Source organism: Alligator mississippiensis, chromosome 8 (assembly GCF_030867095.1).
Source record: "Alligator mississippiensis isolate rAllMis1 chromosome 8, rAllMis1, whole genome shotgun sequence".
NCBI classification, from domain to species: Eukaryota; Metazoa; Chordata; order Crocodylia; family Alligatoridae; genus Alligator; species Alligator mississippiensis.
In genome coordinates, this window is record NC_081831.1 from 73,798,019 (window position 1) to 73,819,844 (window position 21,826).

General features: G+C 44.1%; 1 protein-coding gene across 5 annotated transcripts in view; it reads left to right on the plus strand.

Moving 5' to 3' along the window:
* The window catches only part of NRK (Nik related kinase), a 130,828-nt gene that overhangs the window by 89,056 nt on the left and 19,946 nt on the right, over positions 1 to 21,826 (plus strand). For 4 of the 5 annotated variants that reach the window (XM_059732859.1, XM_059732856.1, XM_059732860.1 and 1 more), the window contains 11 exons: positions 475 to 587; positions 2,625 to 2,716; positions 4,254 to 4,372; positions 8,233 to 8,326; positions 10,489 to 10,665; positions 11,793 to 11,922; positions 12,602 to 12,760; positions 14,493 to 14,636; positions 16,301 to 16,435; positions 20,828 to 20,928; positions 21,498 to 21,647. In XM_059732859.1, coding sequence (XP_059588842.1) covers positions 475 to 587; positions 2,625 to 2,716; positions 4,254 to 4,372; positions 8,233 to 8,326; positions 10,489 to 10,665; positions 11,793 to 11,922; positions 12,602 to 12,760; positions 14,493 to 14,636; positions 16,301 to 16,435; positions 20,828 to 20,928; positions 21,498 to 21,647 — 1,414 coding nt within the window. The remainder of the gene's footprint in view (positions 1 to 474; positions 588 to 2,624; positions 2,717 to 4,253; positions 4,373 to 8,232; positions 8,327 to 10,488; positions 10,666 to 11,792; positions 11,923 to 12,601; positions 12,761 to 14,492; positions 14,637 to 16,300; positions 16,436 to 20,827; positions 20,929 to 21,497; positions 21,648 to 21,826) is intronic. The other variant, XM_059732857.1, reaches the window with a different exon arrangement.

Consider the following 21,826-nt stretch of genomic DNA (forward strand, 5'->3'; position numbering starts at 1 on the left):
TTGTCCCCAGTTTGTCTGCCCAAATGGCTATGCCCTTATTTCAAAAAGGTACAGTGCTGTGGTCCCAATGGAAAGCAGATTAAGCTGACATGACAAAGCAGGAAGGCCTGCTTTCAAAACACTTACTCTTGACTAGCTGAAGTGGGAAAACATCATCTCAGGTAACTTGCATGAGTAGTAAGTGTTCTCTGTTTAAGAATTATATGATTCTGTACAGAAGGGCAACATGAGCTGATAGTTAAACTGTAGTATTGCGAGTTAGGCAGTCCTGGTCCTGTGATTTCTAGGTCTTGTTTTATCATCACCTTAGAAAAGTCAGTTTATCTCCTTACACATCCATTTCTTCCTTTCTAAATAGGACTAATAACTACTGTGAGGAGGTGTTTGCATGAGTTCATTAATGTTCATAAGTGCTTTCAAGCCTTGGAACAGAAGCACAAAATATACTGACATGGGGATTTTTCCTTTGCTTAGCAGTGCCCACCAGCCGTCCCTGGGGGGACATGCTCTGAAACTAAGCAGCAGCAGCTCTCCGACCAGCAAGCAATGGGAGGTGGGATCTCAACAGAGCAACAGATCAGCCTCAGGTGATTCTTAGGTCAATGCTTTATCAGTTAAGATATGCAAGGCTCCTTCTGCGTGAAATCCTGGCTGTGAAATCTCTTATCTCTACACTGTGGGTTTTTTTAATTGCATACCTGGTACAGAAAAGACTCTGATTGCTTTCTGGGTTTCCTGGCCTGTTTTCCTAAGAGAGAAATTCTTTTTTTTGAGTCCAAAAATTGCCTGTGAGCCTGTTTCCAGGCAGGACATTTGAACGGTCTCAGTTAGGAAGTTAACAAAAAATCAGTTGTGTTTTTATTTATCCACCGTGTTGAAAGTCAGCAGAGCTGGTTCAGAAGGTAGATTGGCCCAATTAGAAGGCGAATGCTGACTCGCTGGTGTTTTCTTCCTAACCTCGTGCTACTTTATTGCATTGCTTGCTAACGAGATGATGCCGTTTAGCAGCTGTTGCACATTAATGCTTCTGCACTCTGATATCATGTTGGCTAAAGAAAACATGAGGATTCTCGTTCACCATCTTCTGAAAATTATTTCAGTGTATGATAATTAATTTATTAAAAACAGAGTGGAATGGGGGAAAGGGGCAAAACGTAGGAGATAGAAGCAACCACATGAAGTGCAAGCAAACTGCAAGCTGATGGGAGGTGTTGTATCATGACTTGTTCATGTTGACTCACATAGCTCACCCCATGATTACAGCAAATGTGAGGTTAATGCCAATTTATGACAAAGTCTGATTCCTTCTACATAAGTGGCTTGAAACTCCAGCTGGCTTGGGGCCCTGAGGAGAAAGTAGGCAGCTTGGCAGCTTTATTCGTCTCTTGTTGCCTCTAAATGTATTTTAATTATACACACAAACAATTATTATATTATATTATATATAATACATTAAATTATATCATATAATTTTATGTATAAAAATAAGTAGTCTGTGACGGTTGTGTCTGGAATCCATTTATATTAATTGAACCTGATTGTCCGTGTATACTCGCTATAAAATGGTGGCATTTTAAACCCACTTGTGCTAACGTGTGTTATCATAAAGCAGGAAAAACCAGTCCCATTTTGGTAAAGTAAAAATGTTCAGATACTCACCGAAATGAACTCCATATGTCATTAAAAGACAAAAAAAAAAAAGTATTTTTAAAGGGACGTTCATTTTGGTAATTTAAAGCATATGCTAAATGAAGGAAAAATTGCTTCTTTATTAGATTTCTACAGTCAAGGCTATTTTGCTATAAATGAGTAACCAAAGTAGGGGCATTTTGCTTCAAGAAGAATACACGGGTTTTTTCTTTTGCTGTTAGGTCATTTTATGTTTGAATAAAAATTTAGCGATGAACAATCATGCAGTGGCCTAATTCTGCCTTGCATGATGTGTAACTCATGTGCTATTCTGGTCAGGAGAAATGCAAGCCTCACCAGCTATGGAAAGAATAGAAAACCTCCCCTGCGGTTTAAACAGTCTCCTTGGGTGCTTAAGTGCAATTAAATTACAGCTATTTTGGCAAGTGATGTTCAAGGAAGAGCTTGTTACTGTTCCAAACCCAGAGGAACAGTGAATGTGATGTGAAAAGGGCTGTAAATACAGTTGAACTGATCTTGCAGCATAGTTGATTCAAACAGCGACTGGTAACAAGCTAGGAATCAAATAGAAAATGCACGTATAATGATGATCATCAAACTGCCTCAGTATACAAATGAGGGTATTGCATCCTAACGTGTACAGGCTATATTGTCCCACCCTTGCACAAAGCACTTCTGTGTTTGCATGCGGTCCACTTCCATCCCTAGTTCATATACAGAAGAGAACAGTGAAGGCTTGTGGAGGCCAACACATCAGTCCCAGCCCCGGCATGTTCTTTCTGACCCGTGCTCGGTTCCTGCGTGCAGATCTGCTTGTCTTCCACCATACGCAGTGGCTGTGTGGTTTCCACAGGGCTCGTCTCACCCCTTGCAGAAGTGCATCGCTCTCCACTAGATTTCAGAATAATACAGCCAGACAGAGAGCTCTCTCTGATAACGAAACCCTAACGCTACTGTCTACAACTCTTTTGCAGGGAATCAAGGACTGTCCAAGGCAGAGAAGCCCCTGTCCCCCAACCACGTGCAGCGGTGCAAGAAGTCTGAAAACACCCCTCATCTGACCCAGGTTTCAGTCGCATTTATGGGGGTGGTTTTCACTATCAATACTATTTCTGTTTTGCCCACAGTTTCTATGGCGCAGATATTTAGAAAGGGTTAACACAAGTGTAACCTGTGTTTAAATAAATGATTAATCAATTGTTGTTGAAGCCAAAGGTAACGAGGTGGCTGATAGACATGGCTTATAACTTTCTGGAACGTGTTGTCCTGCCAGGCTTATAACCAGCTTGAACATATGCCACTCCCGGCCATAACATGCTTGATAATTTATTAACCCTTCACAAGACATAGATAGTATGCCATTAATGTAAAGTGGAACTTTCTGTGTGTGTCTTATTTGTTAAATCAGCCTTGTAAGGTTTGCTGGCTGCCTCTCACTTCAGGTAACTGGAGCTAATAGTGCCTTTGGCAAGAGATTAGAAGTGGAATGGTTGGTATTTTAAAAGTTGCAGGGAAGGGTCTCGATGGCTTGAAGTAATGCAGAGCCAGACCGCACTTCAAATTTAAAGCAAGGCGGTGGTGTCCTAAAGTTTGTAAGATCCATTAGTGATGGAGGAGGAAGGTGCAGTGATGCTTGTCGATGACTTGGGAGAACTGAGAGCCCCTGTGTGACGGGAGTGCCTAAATCCGCGCTGAGCCGTAGTCTCAGCTCTCATGTATAAAACTGAGAATGACCCGCCTCTGTCTTACAGAGATGTTGTGGCTATGAGTGCTTTAGGATGATGAGGATCTCAGAGATTCTGGTAATGAGGCTGCCCTTAAGCTCACCTCTCCCTCATCACTACCTCATCCATTTACCACATGCAGGGTTAAATAGTGCTGCTGTGCTCTCAGCTGATCTCCCTCTAGATTAGCATCAAAGCTACGATCCGAATGAGTGGTGTCAAGGATCACAGACACAGTGGAAGCCAAGGGCTCAGGGGGCGTTGGCCACTGAATCTCACTAGAGATGGTCCTTCCAATTTAGGGCTGAATGCTGGCTTTAGCCACTACCAAAGTTGCTGTCTGCAAACCCCTGGAGGAACAGACACGGCTCAATGGGCTTGTGAGAACGCGCCAGCAAAATTGAAGTGGGACATTTCATGTTCTTCCTGTGCACAATGCTTTTCCCTTCAAGGATTTTCATCACAGGCATTAGAACTCCTCTTTTAAATAGCATGAAGACGAAGCCTGATTGTCCCCCAGGAACTGAGATGTAGCTGATTTTTTTTAAACAGATCAGATGAGCAGCAGCTGTACTGCTAATGAATCTGAGGATGCCCTGCTAAAATACAGTGAGATGTTTGAGCCTTTGATTTAATATCTTCGTTAAAATTAACCACATTCCATTGCTAGGGGATTGCAGTCATTTCAGTTTAGCTCATTATTCTTTTTGAAATCTCAAGCTTCAGTTTTGTACCATTGAAGAGTCTTATCTTTTTAATAAATATTCGCAGCATAAAAGGTATGGTAACTACTTATGCTGGCACCAATTGGAAGTGCAATGACATGGTTGCTCCTGTGGTTTTGCACTGGAAAAATGCAATTGAATTTCCTTTATTCAGAGTCCAGGCTTCTTTGCCAAGGGAAAGGACGGCGCCAACTCGTTCTGGAAAGCAGCAGAATATTCATCATCGAGTGATGAAGTAGGCAGCAGTGATGATGATGATGTAAATCACACAAGGTTGGGGTTTTTTGCTTTTCTTATATATTTCTAAGTATTGAAGGAAAACCAGGCCCACATCTTCAGCGATAACTGTGCAGTGCTCCACTGAACTCAGTGCACTGTATTTCCACCAGTTTAGAATCTCATCAATCATATTTTCTGAATATTTGAGTGCTGCAGAATTATTGCAGTTATCAGATCATACATCTCGGATTTGCAATTTTTTTACCAAGTTGGTCTTACAATGACATATTCTTCTGTAGCTTCCAGCTCACACTCACATGCGCACTCTCTTTCTTTTCTTTTTTTTTTTTTGACTGCGGTGCTTACCAATCATTCAAAATGTATAGTTTGCTGAGAATTAATTGAGTGAAACGAAATGGCTATTCTAAATGACTTAGAGCAAAATGATCAATCAATGAAGCATGCTGTTTGAAACTACAAACCAAATTCTTTCCAGCATCTTCTGATTTTCTTTCAAAGAAGCTGCCTAGTTAATTCATGTTCTAGGGTGTTTTCAAAACGTACCGCAGTCGCACAGAGCTCTCTGGGATGGGACTGCTTCTGGTCTAACCTGATGGTACAGGGTTTAGTCAACCGACAGGAAGAGATGAAGAGATTTATAACTTGCTTTGCAAGGCAATTGTTTGGCTTATTACCTGTTGTTTCCACTGGGCTGCTCTGAAAGCAGAGTTTTCAGGCCTGCATATGCTCCCTATTCGTGTGTTTTGAGTCCATTTTCAAGGCACAGTGGGAGGAAGAGGAGAAATATATAGAAAGCGACACTTGTTTGAGCCACCTGAAAGTGATTTTAATTGAATGATTTGTTTTCTCTAATTTTTCTCCTCCAACCCACCCACAATGATTTGAAAAAGGATTTTTTTTTTAATCCATCATAAGCTGACCTCAGAAAATCTGAAGAAGAAAAGAAGTATTGCCTTGCTATGACATTTACATTACTTAAGCCTTAACGTTTTGTGGCCCCTTCCTGCTGGAATCATTCTGAAGTGCCTTGTCACGGTCACATTATGTCAGTGGTTCTCAACCATTTTAGGCTGAAGACACCCCTTGATATACTCAAGGCACCCTTTGGAAAATGTCAGCTCTTAGTTGGCACTCTGTTTTTGACTATAATAGAGCAATTCTTCTATTTCAAGGAAATAAGAAATACCAGAACAGCTCATTTTTAACAATATGGATTCCTTCTTGAAATCTCTGAGTTTATCTTGTGAATCATGTTTGCACACCTAAGGCTGCGTCCAGATGAGCGCGGACATGTGGTATGTGGCACCGGGACCTGTCTGTAACGCCATGCACCACACATGCCGGTGTGCCCCACGCTGCTACCTTGCAGCACGTGGGGTTTTTCACCCCGGGAGATCCCTGGGTTGAAAAACCTACGGCAAAAAAAGCGAGGTGCAGCAGCATGCACTGCTCAAAACAGGAGCCTGGCCCAGCAGAGCCATGCTGCCAGTGGGAGGAATGCCTCGACTGCATCTCCCCAGGGCCCCCAGGACCCCAGGTAAGGCTGCTGGATCCAGCATAGTTGCTAGCCACAGCCTCCCCTACCCCACCCAGGGCAACCTACCATGTGCCAGAGCGCACATGGCACAGGTGTTCCCCAGGGACAAATAGCAGCAGCATACCTTGTACTGCTACTACTTGTCCTTGGGGAACACCCATGCCATGCAAGCTGCTTGTCCTCTGGGAAAGATGCCATGCTACTGCTACTGGCCCCCGGGGAAACAAGCAGCTGCGCTCGTCTGGATACAGCCGAATAGTGCTAACACTGTGTGCTTCCCATAGCACCCTAGAAAGGATCTCAAGGCACCCCTGGGTGTTGCAGCACCCTGTTTAAGAATCGCTGCTTTAAATCTACATAAATTAGTACATGGCTTTGATGACTGAGTGCTACAGGGCATTTTGTGAAAGGAGCAGAACAGCGTGACCCTCACATGCGCTTTGTCTTTGTATACCTGGAGCCATAACAAGAGCTTCTGTAAAATCAGAAGTGTCATATTGCCTATTAACTGAGCCCCTCCACCTCGGCTGAGCAAACTTTCAATTGAAAGTAGATCCTGCGGGAAACATACCCTGATTAACTCTAATTGGATAGAGGAAATTAGGGATGGGGGAGGGTCAAAGTAAAATCTGTAGCCAGTCCTGAAACTGTTCATGGCCTGGAAAACTTCCATTGCCACCGCTCTTAGGTTAAAACCTTTCCTGTGTTATAAAGCATCTCCAGAGCCCTGTTAAGAGAGTGGGAGTCTTTTCATGCACTTGTGTGGGCTTTGGAAGAAACACTTAAGGCCAGAGTCTAGCTGGCCATTTCACAGAGGGAATATTTCCGTGTCCCTAATTAGACTGCAAAGCTGCTTTGCTATCATATTTTGGCTGAGTATAAAGGAGACAGAGCCACAGCTCACATAATATGTTCTGTCTCAGAGAAGGCATGAATAAGCCATGTCCATTGATGCTGAGGCATAGGGATGTCCTCTGAAGAACAACCTCTGTGTATGTGCCCACAAGAGCCAGAACGAGGGCAGCTGTCTTTCCCCACGCCTTCTGCAGTCGCATGTGCTGCTAGTTTTCTGTTGTGCGTATGTGTGAGATTAGCCACGATGTGTCCACTCTCTTTTTAGTAAAGGACTTCAATGCATGGGACCTACCTAAACTAAGCTCTCTATATGACTGTCCAGTGCACGTACGTGTTTACCGCACTGCATAATGTCCCCACTTCACTGAGAATACGTCCTCCTAGGACACGTGTAGTGTTCAAATAACTCCAAATCCCTCTAAATCAAAGGATTTCCTATGGCTAATTTTGAAAGATCCATTTCATATGTCAGCCTGAACGTAGGCAACTTGCATACAAATCTTAAACAGGGAGTCCCTCTGCATTTCTTTGGTCCTAGTTAATAAAAGTGGATATTAATATTTTGGAAGGTCAAATCCTGCTCGCCTTCTTCATAATAGCAATCTCAATAATCCTCAGTAAACTCTCCCCTGTCCCATTGTGCTTCATTCCATTTTTATTATATATGCAAATGTTTGATTTAACCCTGCCGGCAAAAGAAAATCACCGCACATCTTTCAGTTCTGTTTTTCTTCAGTATAACGGCCGCTTTCACTGACCTGCCGCCTCAGTTATTGCCTTTAAGTGCAAAAAGTGTCTCCCACCAATAGTGATGCAATGCAACTAGTGTAGTGGAAAACTTCACAGCAGGATCCAGAATTCAAGCAATTTACAGACACCAGGGGGAAAAAACAAATAAAATAAGCCTAATGGATTGTAATAATGTGAGTGCAGTAGCACAAACACCGTATACAAATATGGGGACAGTTCTTTGCTGGGTAATCGACCATTGCCATAGCTTTTAGGTCAATAAACTGTGCTTGAACAAAAGTGCCCTGTGGAAATAGTGATCATTCGTGGCCAACTTTTGCTATAAGAATAGGTGTTTTCCCCATTTGTTTCCAGTCTTGGCTGTTCATTTGGTTGTAGTTGTCCCAGTGGGACAAAGCACGATACCTTCTAAGAGATTTTTCTTCAGGGTAGGAAGGCTGGTTCTGGACAACGTTACATAGTTAAGGACCAAATATCAGTTGCCTAAGTGAAATGATGTTTGACAAAATGATGCTGGAAACTCGGGGGGAAACTAAAGTAATCTCTCAAGATAGGAAGGGGTTCTACTTGCAAGTGAGCATCAGCATAAAGTCTCTGTAGATATGTGCACAAGCTAATCATGGAAGAAGAAATATCAAAGTGTAGCTGGTAACTGTTAATTATGAGTAGTTACTTTGAAAATGTTTGTGTTTTGGGTGGGTTTTTTTTCCTCTTGGATTGGTTCTGCTCATTAATTGGAATTTGTTACCAGGCAACCGCTAAGTAATAGAGCGGCAGATTTCTCAAGGACAAGAGCTCCGGATGGGATTGAACTGAAACCTCAAAGCATCGTTGTGGAGCAGAAGGTAATTTGGCCGTGCTGCGGCAGTGGGTATGATGTGTAGGGGAATCAGAGCCCTCATAACTGCCAACGCACGTGAGGACTGCCCTTTCCATTTCTTCTCAACAGCAGTCAGGCATTTCCTGTAAAGTCTCGATCTGCATTTGCAAAGTATAGGTACAAACACTAAAATAAAGACGTCCTATTTCAGGTTTTTTTTTTCCTTATAATAATCCACTCATAGACTAGTTACTTTCCGGGTATAGGAGCTTTTCATATCAACGCATTTATTAAAGGCACAAAGCCTTTCATTTAGCAGAGTCTAAACGAAGCACTGCTATCAATAATAATACATCATTTGGATTATTGCCACTAGCTGACAGCCTTGACCTACTTTATAACCTTTGCAGCATAGAGAAAAATATCTTCTCACTTCTTAAAATATTGCCTGAAGGAGAATCACATCAGGCCTGTTCATTTAAAGACAAAGGAAGCCCACAAAGCATCGTGGTGCTCTCTCAGTTGCCCTCTTTGGGTTCAGCTCCACTGCTTTACCAGGGTAACACTGGGCATTTTTACACGTGCTCTGGGGGGAGGGCACTTTAATTAGAGCCTCTGTAATTAAAGTGCCCACAGCCTCTCACATATCAAAATGGCAGCAGGGGCGCTTTAACTAAAGCTCGTCGCTAATACAGGAGACGTGGAGGCTGCCGGGGTGTACTAATTGGCATGCTCCAGCAAACTCCATTAATCAATGAATGAAATCTGTCCTGATGCGCTGTAATTGCAGCACACCAGAGCAGCCTTCCCCCATGTCTACAGGCACCCGCTGCTTCCGGAGCACAGGCTAGTCTTGTGGGTATAAGGCAGAGACACAATCAAGTAAAATCAAACCACTGCAGCAAGCTATATTCTCTGTCACTGCCTTGGAAACGCAAACGCTAATAAGGGCAATGTTTGCATTTGTGGAGCCACCTTTCTTTTATACATCCCTTTAAAGCACTTTTCAAACTTGAGTGAATTTGTTCTCATTCAGCAGAGGGTAAAGGTGAAGCCGAGAGAGATTGAACATCCTGACTGCCGTCTCAGAGACATCGGTGACGGAGCTAGGAAGAGGGCATCAGTTCTCTAACCCCAAGCTAGACCACTGAGCTTTAGTCATTTGGTCCTTTGACCTGGGGGGAAAAAATTAGATGGCATTCCCCCCGCCCCGCACCCCATGAAGAACCCTTTTAGGGGAAGAGCACCGAGGGCCCTGCTTCCAAGAGAAAATCATAAATAAATGATGAATTTTGAAAACACAATCAAGAAGAAAAGAAAATTATTCATGGCATCCCTTTAACTTCCAATTAATTACTTGACTTTTAAATGGAAAATGGTTTCTATTTAAAATGACTTCCTTTTGTTTTCAGATATATTGGCTGGCATTCAATAAGGTTTCAGCAGGCTGTTTGTCACAGGCAGTGAACTGCCCTGAGAACTGCCTTGGATTCAGCTAGCCAGAAATTGGGCTCTTGTGGTTTTTTGCCTTGATAAAACAAAGGAAGAAATATCTGATGTGAAATTTAGCATCTCATCCTTTCCTGTATCTCAGGAAATGACCTTGGTCCTCAGCTCCAACCTTCTCCTTGACACTTCACAGTTGGGGGGTGCATCCTTTCACACTGTCCTTGCCATCTGGAGTGCACCGTGCCCTTCCCATGACCGTTTACAGATCCCAGCTCAGGCTGCGTCTCTTCCTCTAGCTGAGAACTGGTGGCCCTGGATTCTCTGTCCTCGGGTTTTTTTGTGATGACCATTGACCCCGTCACCTTCTGCCCTGCTATATCTCTAGGTCCTGCTTATGCAATGGCTTGTAACTTGCCTAAGTTACATGCAGTTGCCTGTTAGCAATGGGCTGCGGTCCTGTTAGGGAATGTTGCAACACGAAAGTGCCTTTTGTTGGCAAAGCTGACCCATCTTGAATGAATGTGACACTTTTATAACGAAACCTTGCAATTAATATAAGTGAAAGGTTTAATGAAGAACCCTGGTGTAATGCAATGCTGGGATCAAGACACTTTTGAGTTAAGATCCTGGATCTGACATCGGTGATCTTAGGCCGAGTTACAGTTCCACATGTTACACAATAGGGTGCAAGTGTGCCAGACAATGAGTTGTAACTTCCAAACCTCTTCTCCTGTGCAGGATAAATTTGGAGCGAAACAAAGTTCCAGCACCCACGAAGGGCTTTGGAGCATAAACAACCAGAACTATCTCCTGCCAGATCTCCTCCAGCAAAGCCAGATTTCTGACTCCTCAGCAAACCAGCAAAAGGTTACGCAGAATAGTCAGGGAGCCCAGAACAAATCCGTGAATAATAAGGTACAGCTTCCAGCTTCAAGACTCACTGCAATAGCCCTCGCTTCTTCTTAGGCAAAGGGACCCAGAGTTCGACTCAGTTCCCTGGAGCCGCTCTTTCTGGAGAGACCGGTTACCTCTGACCCCTCTCTTCTCTGAGGCAATGTCTATACTGCCTCCCCGTTGAGCCCGGGACTAATGCCAAAAAGGTTCCCACCCACTCAGCCCGGCATTGTGCTTGGCCGGCCTCAGCAATTGGGAGCATAGACGGCTTGGAGAGGTCCTGAGCACAAGGCCGGGGCCGGGGACTGAGTACTGTGCTGGGGGAACATGCCCAGGAGTTTGCAAAGTTCTCATCACTGTGTGCACATGCAGAGCAGGAGAGACTGGGCAAGGCTTGTTCCTTGGCAGCAGTCCCAGGCTCTACAGGGAGGCCATAAAGCCATGACTGAAGGAACTTGCGAATCTGTTCCTCCATCCATTCTTCCCATCCCTCTGTCCCTCTTGCTCTTCATCTCCTTCCTGTCACTCCTCTTCTGCACAAGCAAAAAATGGTTTGGCAGTTACTGTTCTTTTCCCCACTTCCCACGGTGAAATGCGCTCAGCCCTGCACTAGTGCCTGCCTTAGTGACTCATCCTCCCTGTGCTCTGTAACACTAAGCACTATGCAAATAGGGCACGGACTGAAAAACCGTGCATCAGCAACATCAATGGAAAATTGCTAGCAGAACCAGCCCAAGGGTGGCTTGAAAGGGGGGGAGAGAGAGAGAGAGAGCATGTTAGTGGGTGCAAGGAATACTCCATCATGGGAGAGATCCTCCAAAAAGGGCACTGGCTACCACAGCAGTATCCTCCTTGGAAAGTCTGAGTAATGCCCTGCTCCAAATCAGGGAGCAGTGAGGGATTGACCGGTGAGGTGCCTCTTCCCCTTAGTCTTCCCCTTGGGGCCAGTTATTTCATTGCAGTGCTGTGCCTGGCGAGGAGCCTTGTCCCAACTTTTTCCTTAGGCTTCCTATGCAGGAATTGAATTTGTACTGTAGAACTTGGCTGCAGAATTAGTGTCTGCATCTAATGATCTAGTATCCATATACTGGCATCAATGCATAATGTCTGCTTCCCTAATATCAAGCTGGCCTTGTTTTTCATTGCAGGCATCAAGCAGTGAAAGCACCCCCTCAAAAAGCAGTACATCATCTACAGCATCATTTACTTCATTCATAGACCCTCGGCTTCTACAAATCTCCCCTCCCACCAGTCCCGTGGGATCAACATGTAGTTCTCGTGAGTGTGTTTCCTTTTTTTGTAAATTGTCATGGCTAGCTGGTTGCAAAGAAAAGAAGGACGCTTCTTTTTTGGCAGTTAAAACCTTAATTTTCTAGTTACTTACTGAAACCATGTTGACAGTGCTGGATTTCAGTGAACTGTTCTGCCCACGTTCCTGATGGAGTATGTCCCACTCTGTCGTTGCATTAGTAAAACACTTATTTATGCATACTTCAGAAACTGTGTAGACATATGGTTCTTGCTAATGCTATCTTAAGTTTTGTGGAAAGTGTTGAAGTACGATGATCCTTGGAGTAGCTTTTAACTTGCTACAAGCAATTCATATGTGAGGTGTTTATAAAACCATAAAAAATGAGGGCTGGAAAGGACCTCAGGAGGTCGCATCTAGTCCAACCCCCTGCTCAGAGCAGGACCAGCCCCAGCTACATCATCCCAGCCAAGGCTTGGTCTAGCTGGGTCTTGAAAACCTCCAAGGATGGAGATCCCACAGCCTCTCTGGGTAACCTCTTCCAATGCTTCACCACCCTCCTTGTGAGAACGTTTCTCCTAATATCTAACCTAAACTTCCCTTGCTGCAACTTGAGCCCATTGCTCCTTGTTCTGTCATCTGCCACCGCTGAAAACAGTGTTACGGGTGGCTTCCATTTTTCATGACTCTGTATGTCTTTTCTCCCAGCATCTAGTGCAAAACCAGAACCTGTCAGGAGAGAAAACGCAAGGAAAGGCTCTGTTGTCAACGTCAACCCGACCAATATCCGTCCACAGAGCGACAGTCCAGAAATTCGCAAATACAAGAAGAAATTTAACTCGGAGATCCTTTGTGCTGCTTTGTGGGGTAAGCTTAGATGCAGACAGGTATATGTACAGGTAAAAAACAGATAGGGAGCGTATTTCTGACAGTGCCTGCTAAGTTAAGATTTTACATTGGTTTATTGTATTGTTTGTTCCAAAGTGATTCATTGGCTACATGCCTACACACCGTTCAGTTGAAGCCACCCCGGAGGTGGAAGGTGAAAGCCAGATGAATTCCTGTTGAGTTCCCTGCAGCAGGGTGGGAGGACACATTGGTTAGGGTGCAGAATTAATATCTTACTCATAGAAAAAGCCAAAGGATCATAATTCCCTCCCATAGGATCAAGGTTTTCAAGGTCTTGTCAGAGAAATTCCCACAGTGAGTTGCATGATACTTAGTTTATCTTCCTTAGTAGAACGAAGTGCAGAGGTTTGCCAAGTGATCCCTCAAGTGGCAGTAATTCCACATGTAAAACCTTTGCAGTTCGTGCCCTGCCCTCACATCTACTACCTGCTCCATGGAGTCTTTCTGTGGGCACGTTATCAGCTAGAGACTCGCACAGATCAATATTCTTGTCTTACTTTGATCCTGTGAAAACATCAGTCCTGCTTTCACTGACTTCCCAAGAGGGATCTCTTGTAGGATCACCCTTTTACAAAGGGAACCTCTGGCCATATCTTCAGTTGGTGCCAATCTAATTCCAGTGGAGTTGCCCAGTTTAACCAGTAAGGACCTGGGCCCCGTTTCTCAGTGCCCATATGCTCAGATTGTTTTAATCATCCATCTAACAAAAAAAGCATGAGGTCCGAGAAGCTGACACAGAATTTTCCCTTCAGTTGAGCCTGAGCTTGAAATGAAAAATAAAATTTATGAATAAAATGGGAGAAACATTATCCAAAGGAAATGCAAATTTCCAGTTTACAGCTTCACGGGTTCTGCTTCATGTGTGTTTAAAGAAGGCCAAGATTTTAAATTAAGAACAGAGCTGCGTAGCAAGGTCTGTAATTATGTGCGTGCTCAGGCTGAAGAGTGCCAGGTCCTCGGCAGAGTGTTGCCAATACAAATGTTTGCATCTTGCAGTGCGATACCTTATGCTGTTTCATTATTTCCAGTAGAACCTACCGATTAGGAAATGTACTGATCGTGCCAGCCAAACAGATTTCTTGTTCCGGGTAAATCAGTTTATGTCAGCAGTTCACTGGAGCCTTAACTTCTGTGGGAGCAATTAGTTTTTGGATGAATTAATTCCTTTAATTTGATATTCAGAACTATCTTTAAAAACACAGAATACTTTACTCTTGAAAAACCCACTTCCTAGCATCTGTTACCTTTTTCTGTTGCGTTCTGCACATCTCATGGAATTTGAGGGTGAAGTTTTGGGGCTGGTTTGTACATCCAAAGGGACAATGAAATCATCCTCCGTAATACTGAGAGGGTTAGTAAAAATTGTGTGATGGTCACAGTCGGTGTTGGACGTTCTCACCCACAAAACATTTTCCTTGCACTTTAAGTACAGGTTGACTTCATCGGAAGTACTTATGCTGAAATTACAGGGGTACTTAAATATTATGCTAGGGAGGGGCCCGAGTGTATCCTTAGAGGATCAGATTTTTTAAGTCACTTAGATCAGGAGGTTGACTGAATAACGATGGAGAAAATACGAGTCGAGTTAAGAAACAGAAGACTGAAGGGAATCAATTACAGAAAAGCAATTAGAGTTGAAACGGGCTGTGATTCAGCAGATGATTTATGGTTGTTTTTCATCTATTGACAGGAGTAAACTTACTAGTGGGCACGGAGAATGGGCTGTGGCTGCTGGACAGAAGTGGTCAAGGACGAGTTTACTCACTGATTTCAAGGAGACGATTCCAGCAAATGGATGTTCTGGAAGGACTCAATGTGCTAATTACCATCTCAGGTTTGTTCGCTGTCTAAAAGTAGCTGTTCCACTGTGGGGTGGGAAGAAATTACAAAGAATTAGGTTGTAAAGTAGGTTATACACTTGATTCCTGTAGGACACCATAAGGGAGCTGTTCACAGGAAAGTACATTTGTATTGTCATCACTTGCTAAGACCTCCTCGTTTCAGATTCAGAGGAGATTCAGGACATTTTACTACCTGTTTAATATGTCAAATGGTCTGTGGGGATATACAAAGCAGCTGCATCCAGACGAGCAGGGGCGCACGGTTTGTGGTGCCACAAACCGCGTGCAGTAAATGGTAAAACATGCTACAAATTTCTAATGCAGTGGCAAAATTTGCTCCTGGGATTCCCTGGTAGCAAAAAAAGTCACTGGAAAAAAAAACACCGGCACAAACCACGCAAAAAAAGTGTGTATCAAACAGAGGCCTGACCCTCCAGAGCAATGCTCTGGCTGCCAGCCAGGCCTCTGTGCTGTCTGAGTTGTTCTCCTGCTGCTCCAAGCACACTACCAGGCCACCAATTTATACCACTGAGGCCAGCACAGATGCTGGGCCCAGCCTCCAGCTCTCCCTGGCTGAAGAGCTGGGAAGAGCTGGGCAAGGGCAGTTTGCCCACAGTGGGACAATTTGTCCCTCAACAAAGCACACACGCAGGGGCGTGCACTCAGGCACAAAGCAGCGGCCACAACTTCTATTTGTGCCGCTGCCAGTTCATACCCCTACTTGTCTGGATGTGGCCTGCGTATTGGACTCTTAAAACTTACTGGCTACAATCATCTCATTGTTTCTGAGTAAGCCTGGGTTTATTTGTTATATAATATTACTGTACAGCCAAAAAGCTACAAAATCAAGCCATTCCCTGCCCTGCAAACTAGTATCAGTGCTGTGTTACTTAACCAAAACAACATCTGCATCCCCTGTGTACATAAGACTGCAAGAATTGCTGAGGTCTATGACTTCCATTGACCTTAGGGGGAGTTAAGGATGGTCAGTGCTTTACAGGATCAGAAGGTCGCACGGATAGGGCCGAACTAGCTTCTTTTAATGTGCTGACTGGACACAGCATATGTAGCACAGGTGAAAACTATACTTCCCTGATGGCCTATGTCCAAATTTCCATGTGATGCAACATCTGGAGCCTTTTTCCAGAGTCTAGATTGCTATAGACCTTATATGCCTCTGACATCCAAAGGTAAAGAAGGATGAAATAAATACCTCAACCAGGAAAAGAGAATAGATGTTATCACAAGAGGCTGTAAAGTAATCAGAGCTAAAGAAATGTATCTGATCAGAATGGCTTTTTAAGGAAATGTCTGTAATTCTCCCTTTGCCCTGGGAGAGCCTTTTTAGGTGCAAATGAAAAAAAAATTCTATGGTGGAAGAAAGACTGTTGCATGAAAACTTGGAAAAGAGGCAAAAAATATAAGTGCAAATATGGAGAGGGCTGACATGTCATTGGTGTATCAATCTCTATGTAAGATGTCAACACAAACCACAGTATTACTTTCTGCACTGATAGCCTCTCTTCTCACATGGCCCAGCTTGTAACAGTAAAAGCTCCCTGCGCTGGATCATATAAGCTCCAGCAAATGAATACTGCAGGTTTGCGCTGCACAGAATTAAAATAGTATATCTCACCTTCTCTCCTGTAAATGTCAGGTAAAAAGAATAAGCTGCGGGTTTATTATTTATCATGGTTAAGAAACAAGATTTTGCACAACGATCCGGAAGTGGAGAAGCGACAAGGCTGGGTGTCCGTGGGAGACTTGGAAGGCTGCGTACACTACAAAGTCGGTAAGCTTCATTTGGTTCTTCCTAAATCTCTCTACACAGCTCTTCTCAAACACTCCCCTCCTCCCCACCCTTTTTTTTTAACCTGGCTTTAAAAATTACGCATGGGCTTTAATGGATTTGAGCTTTCTTGAGACTCCCCTGCTGTGTATCATGGACTCTTCATTCCTTTTAATTCCAGATTGTCCCTGCCTTTGTAGCCATTACTACGACAACATGGTGTTATTAGCTGCAAAGCCTAGCTAAACTGAATGGTAGCTGTGTGTCATTGCTCAGGCAATGATTTCAGTGCTCTGTGATCGGCTGGCATCCAATCTGTACTGACATTTTTCACCTCCCTAATACCAATCTCCTTTATTAGCCCTGAATACTTGCTGGTAAATCAGATACAGCATCTATGGGATGTCTGCAGATAACTGATTGTGTTGGGTGTTCTCCAGTTCACCCTTGTGTTGTATATTATACAAGAACCAAATATACATTTTTAAAGTTACACTACACTTAAGTGACTATAAAATGCAGTTAATATCAGAGTAGCTGAAAAATCTTTATTCAGCCTCTGGCTCAAACAGCTCTTGAAGATGAACACCAGTAGGTTGTGATGTTATTATAATGTTAGCACCCTGATGGGCACTAGAGCAGAATATAAAATAGATTTGATTATATTTAAAGGAGCTGTATTAAAATGGCACCTCCCCAAGCAGTGTAGCAAAATGATGTCTGTGGGGTTGTGAAGGATGGGATAATGGCAGAGGTCTTATACTCTGTCTTATTTCTTTTGCTTTTACAGCACAATACTTTAAAATTGCCATAGTCAATGACTAAATTGGAGAGAAAAAGTGAAATGATATATGGGAACCTGTAGTTATTTTCATAGCAGTCTTGCTGAAACTCCATTTATCTTGGCTCTAGCTACTTGTTTTTAGGTTTTACTTAAAAAAAAATAAAGGGTTCCTAGATTTAAATGCACATTGCTTTGTAACTGCTGGGCGGATGAGTGAGAGTTATACAATCCCTTAACTCAGCTGAACAAACATTGGAGCAGAAGGCTGTCTCTGAGCCACAGAAACCGTCACTCCCTCGGAGTGCCCCCTGCAAGCTCTGGACAAAAAGCCCATTAGAATAGTTGCACCTTGCAACTTTCAGTTGGGCAGAGTTTGGTTACACCTGCTGGGGCTGTGGGGATGCCCTTGGAGTTTGCAGAGCACTCCCCCTATGTAATTGCCTGCTCCACTTGCCTCTAAAGCAAGCTTGGCTGCTTATAAAATTGGCTGCAAGCTGTTTGGGGAGAGCAGACGCTATTATTTTCCTGTTGGCAAATCCTTGCTTGTTCTGACCTTTGCCCTTATGGCTGGTTTTTTCCGTAGAGAGGAAGAAAATGATGTTTTTACTTCTCTCTGCCTAGACTGGAGGGTCTCATCGCTACCCCAGGCTTGTCCAACCCCATCCACTCACCGAACTGCCTCTAGGTACCAGTGTAAAATGTAGAGGGGCTGAGTGGCATGGGCTCAGCCCTCACTCTTCTCTCGGTGCTGAGCTGTCACTCACTTGTGTAACACCTGCATCCTTTTAGAGAGCCTGGCTCTAATTTTCAATGCAAACACTGAATGTGCAATGGGAAGAAAGGGAATATGTAAGGATGTAAAGCTCCATTCTGTTTCCAAGGCAAATGCTGAGAATTAACATGAAGCACACAGGAAGGACTCAGTTTGCTGTGCGGAGTTCTGCATTTGCTGGGAAGGATCCCAGTGAGGTTAATCAACTTGGAGAATTGTTCCCTTTGTAAGTGGCCTGTGATCTCAAAACACTGGGAATCCACTACTGCTCCAGTGCATGGAGAGGTAACCTCCACGTGGACGCTGAGATGAGAGTAAAGCCTAAAAAGTAGCCTCTGTCTGTCACTGTTCTTGTAACTGTACGTGAGAGATGAGGGATAGCATACCCAGCAAAGCTAATGTGCGTTTTAATTTTTTTTTTCCCCATCAAATCCTTCCTAAAAGCAATTATTTCAGAAAGGATTTACCCAGTCATTTCTCTCTGATCCCTTCTGCAGCCAAATGCTAGTGCTGATTCCTATCTCAGTAGATAGAAATAAAAGTGGAGTCGGTTTATTTAGGTGACCAAGTCCCTCACGACTGGATTTTCATTATGTTTGTACAGCAAAGTGGGCCTAGGACCTCCAATGCCAATAGAAAACCAGCCAAGTAAGAAACGTGACCAGTGATGTGCAGAACTGGTGGTGGGATAAGTTTTGCCATCCTCAGCTGGTGCCATACGGATGCGATACAGGATGTAACCTCTCTGAGCCTTAGTATGGATATAATATATTTGCTTCATTCATAGGGGTGTGTAACAGGACCAGACCCCATGCGTGGCCATGACCCTGGTGACCGCATGGCTCCTCAGAGAACCCTCCTTCTTCCTCCCACCTACCATGCCTTGATGGTATTATTTTATCGTAGAAAGGAGGCTGCCCCAGGGTCCCAGAGCAAGCCCCAGCCTGCTTTGGCCTTCCTGTACCTGGCTGGCCCCCAGTCCTATCCTTTAAGCCCTAAGTGAGAGCCCTCCTGATCTCGTCTATGCCCTTAAGGGCTATCTGTGACCTCCTTCCTCCCCTACAGCCACACCGTGCTTCGCAGATTGGTGCTTCAAGCTGTCCACTGGGCCCCTTGGCCCTTGCAAGGCCCTCTCTTTTCTCTGGGTCTGGCCCTAATCCATGCTATGGCTTTGGCCCCCGCCTTCTGTTCTCTGGGCTCCTGGCCCTCGCATGGTGGCTGTAGCCCTATCCCAGCCCTCGGCCTTCTGGGTTCCTGACCCCAGGCCAGGCTGTTTTCACTACCCCAGTCTTCTGACTCCAGGCCAGACTTCTGTCACTGGCCTGGCCTCTCTTAGCCTCAACCCACAGCCCTCTGGGTCCTTGACCCCAGGCTAAGTGCCCACCAGCCACCCCTCCATGGCCTCCATATCTCCCCTGTAGCCACAGCCCCATCCTCTGGTTCTTAATAAGAACATGAATGCAACATAAACATTAGCAAGCTGCCTTGCAAGCTAAAAGTCTTCCCCACCCCGGCTCAGTGTCCCCACAAGCCATACTTCCCTTGGAGCCCTCTCGTCCTAGCTCTCTTGGGTGGCTTGAGTGCCTGCTGAGCTGCCTCCTGCAGCCCTCCTCTCTCAGGAGCTCCTCTCCCTGCTACCTGCCTGGCTCAGGTGCTGGTCTTACATGCCTCCAAAGTCCCAACCCTTCCTACCATGTGGCTCTGGGGTTTCCCTTTTGGCCTGATGACCAGCTTGCCTTTCCTTGCTATGGCTTAGCTCAGCTGCTCACAGCTTCCACTTCTGGACTCCCTAGATGTCTGCCTCTTAGCTGCTTGCCATGGAGCAGCAAGTTACAGGACAGTCTCCCCAGGTGCTAGCTCCTACCCTGGGCTGCTTGCTTTCTGGCAGCTAGCTCTCTAGCACCCAGGTGCCAGCCCCCACATAGCAAGCTTGATTTGCTGCTCTCTCCTTTAAAGTAACAGGAACTTTTGGCTCCCTGTTACAGGCTGGTGTGAGGACTAATCCATTTGTAAAGTTATTTGATACCAACAGAGCCAAGGGGTATACAAGGGCCAGTCCTCTGCCCACTGAAGGCTTCCATAATGGAAAAGTAAATGAACACGAGCTCAGACTGTAGGTGTAACTTATTGCGACAGCCTAACCCTGGGTTTATGCTCTTCCAGTCTGGGAATAGAAAATGACCACATGACCCATGTATCCAGTCTGAAGAGTTTGCTTACTGTTATCAAATGCCATTAACATACTACTTAAAAGCAGGATACAGACCTGTCTGTGCCACTGTATACCCACCTGTGAAAAGTTTGAATGCTGGAAAGCAGCTCAGGCTGAAGATGAGTCACAGCTTCATTAAAATAATTATAGTTTTGCATTGCCTCCTTCCTATGGAGGCAGCCACTATGGTGGCTTTATCTGCCAAGTGACTGCCTGAGTCCCATCCTCTATGTGCTCCTGAGTCTGAGTAATGTTACTTGTGTGTAAATGTGTTTATGGGATCAGGACCATGTATCGGATTCTTTTTAAGGCACTGACTTGTCTTGATTGTATGCAAAGTACTTAGCACCCATTTGGGTGCTACATAGCAAAAATAGTAAACAGTGGCTGTATCATTGAAAGGTTTTGACCTGTAAGCTCACAGTCAAATAAATATTCATTGTAAGTAATGTTACTTATGTTGAATATCAAAAGCCACATTCTTATGCTTTAATTAACTGAACATGACCTTCCACAAATCATCTCTGTGAAATTTTAGGGTGTGTATAAAATCATCAAATCTGAGCCCCAAGTATTTTCAATGTGTGTCTCTCTGAAAGCAAAATAATTCTTCCTTTTATATTGCAGTGAAATATGAGAGAATCAAATTTCTTGTTGTTGCTTTGAAAAACTCCGTCGAAGTCTATGCTTGGGCTCCAAAGCCGTATCACAAATTTATGGCTTTCAAGGTGAGTAGACTGCCATCTCGGTTTGAACATGCCATTATCACTTTCTGTCCGTTTCTGCTTGTGTTGCTTTGTGTAACATTTATTTTTAATTAAGGAGTGAGTGGATACACTTTTTAAAATTTAGACCATTTAGACAACTGCAAATGCCAGTTGTCTCATAAATACTTCAGATATGGTTTTACAAGAAGTGACCAGTTTTTGTAATATCTTATTTGAAAATATGTTTGGATACCAAAACAAAGTTCTCCCCCACTCATCCTCAAGTTAGGGAAATGAGTGAAAAGGGTGGAAATTTCAAAAGTTCTTACAATGGGCCTTGTTTGAAAAACGAGGGAGTTTTAGAGGCCCTTAATGATGATGGGCCACAAGTCCCTATGAAAGTCAGTGGGAGTTGGATACATAATTCCTTGAGCCTCGTTTTTAGGAATTTGAGCCTGCGTCTAAATTTAGTACGCATGAAAAGAGGTCATAATCATAAAATCATAATCATAAAAAGAACCTAAAACCAGTCACTCGGGTGTTAATCTTATCAACGCTTTAGGAATACATACCTGATTTTTCTCTTTCAGTCCTTCACTTCACTTCATCACAAACCACTGTCAGTGGACCTGACAGTTGAAAATGGACAACGGTTAAAAGTGATCTATGGCTCGTTAGTAGGATTTCACGCCATTGATGTGGACTCGGGATTTGTGTACGACCTGTACTTGCCGACCCACGTAAGATACTTGTCACCTGAAATAATCAAGTCATTTCCATCTTTTTCTCATGGATGTCAATTAATAGTGACCGGCTGAATATTTTGGACCCTATTTTGGATCTTCTGAAAAACCAGGGTCAGGGCTAGGAACACAGTGTTATTGTTCCAGCACTTTAAGGTCTCCAAGATTCAGTTTTA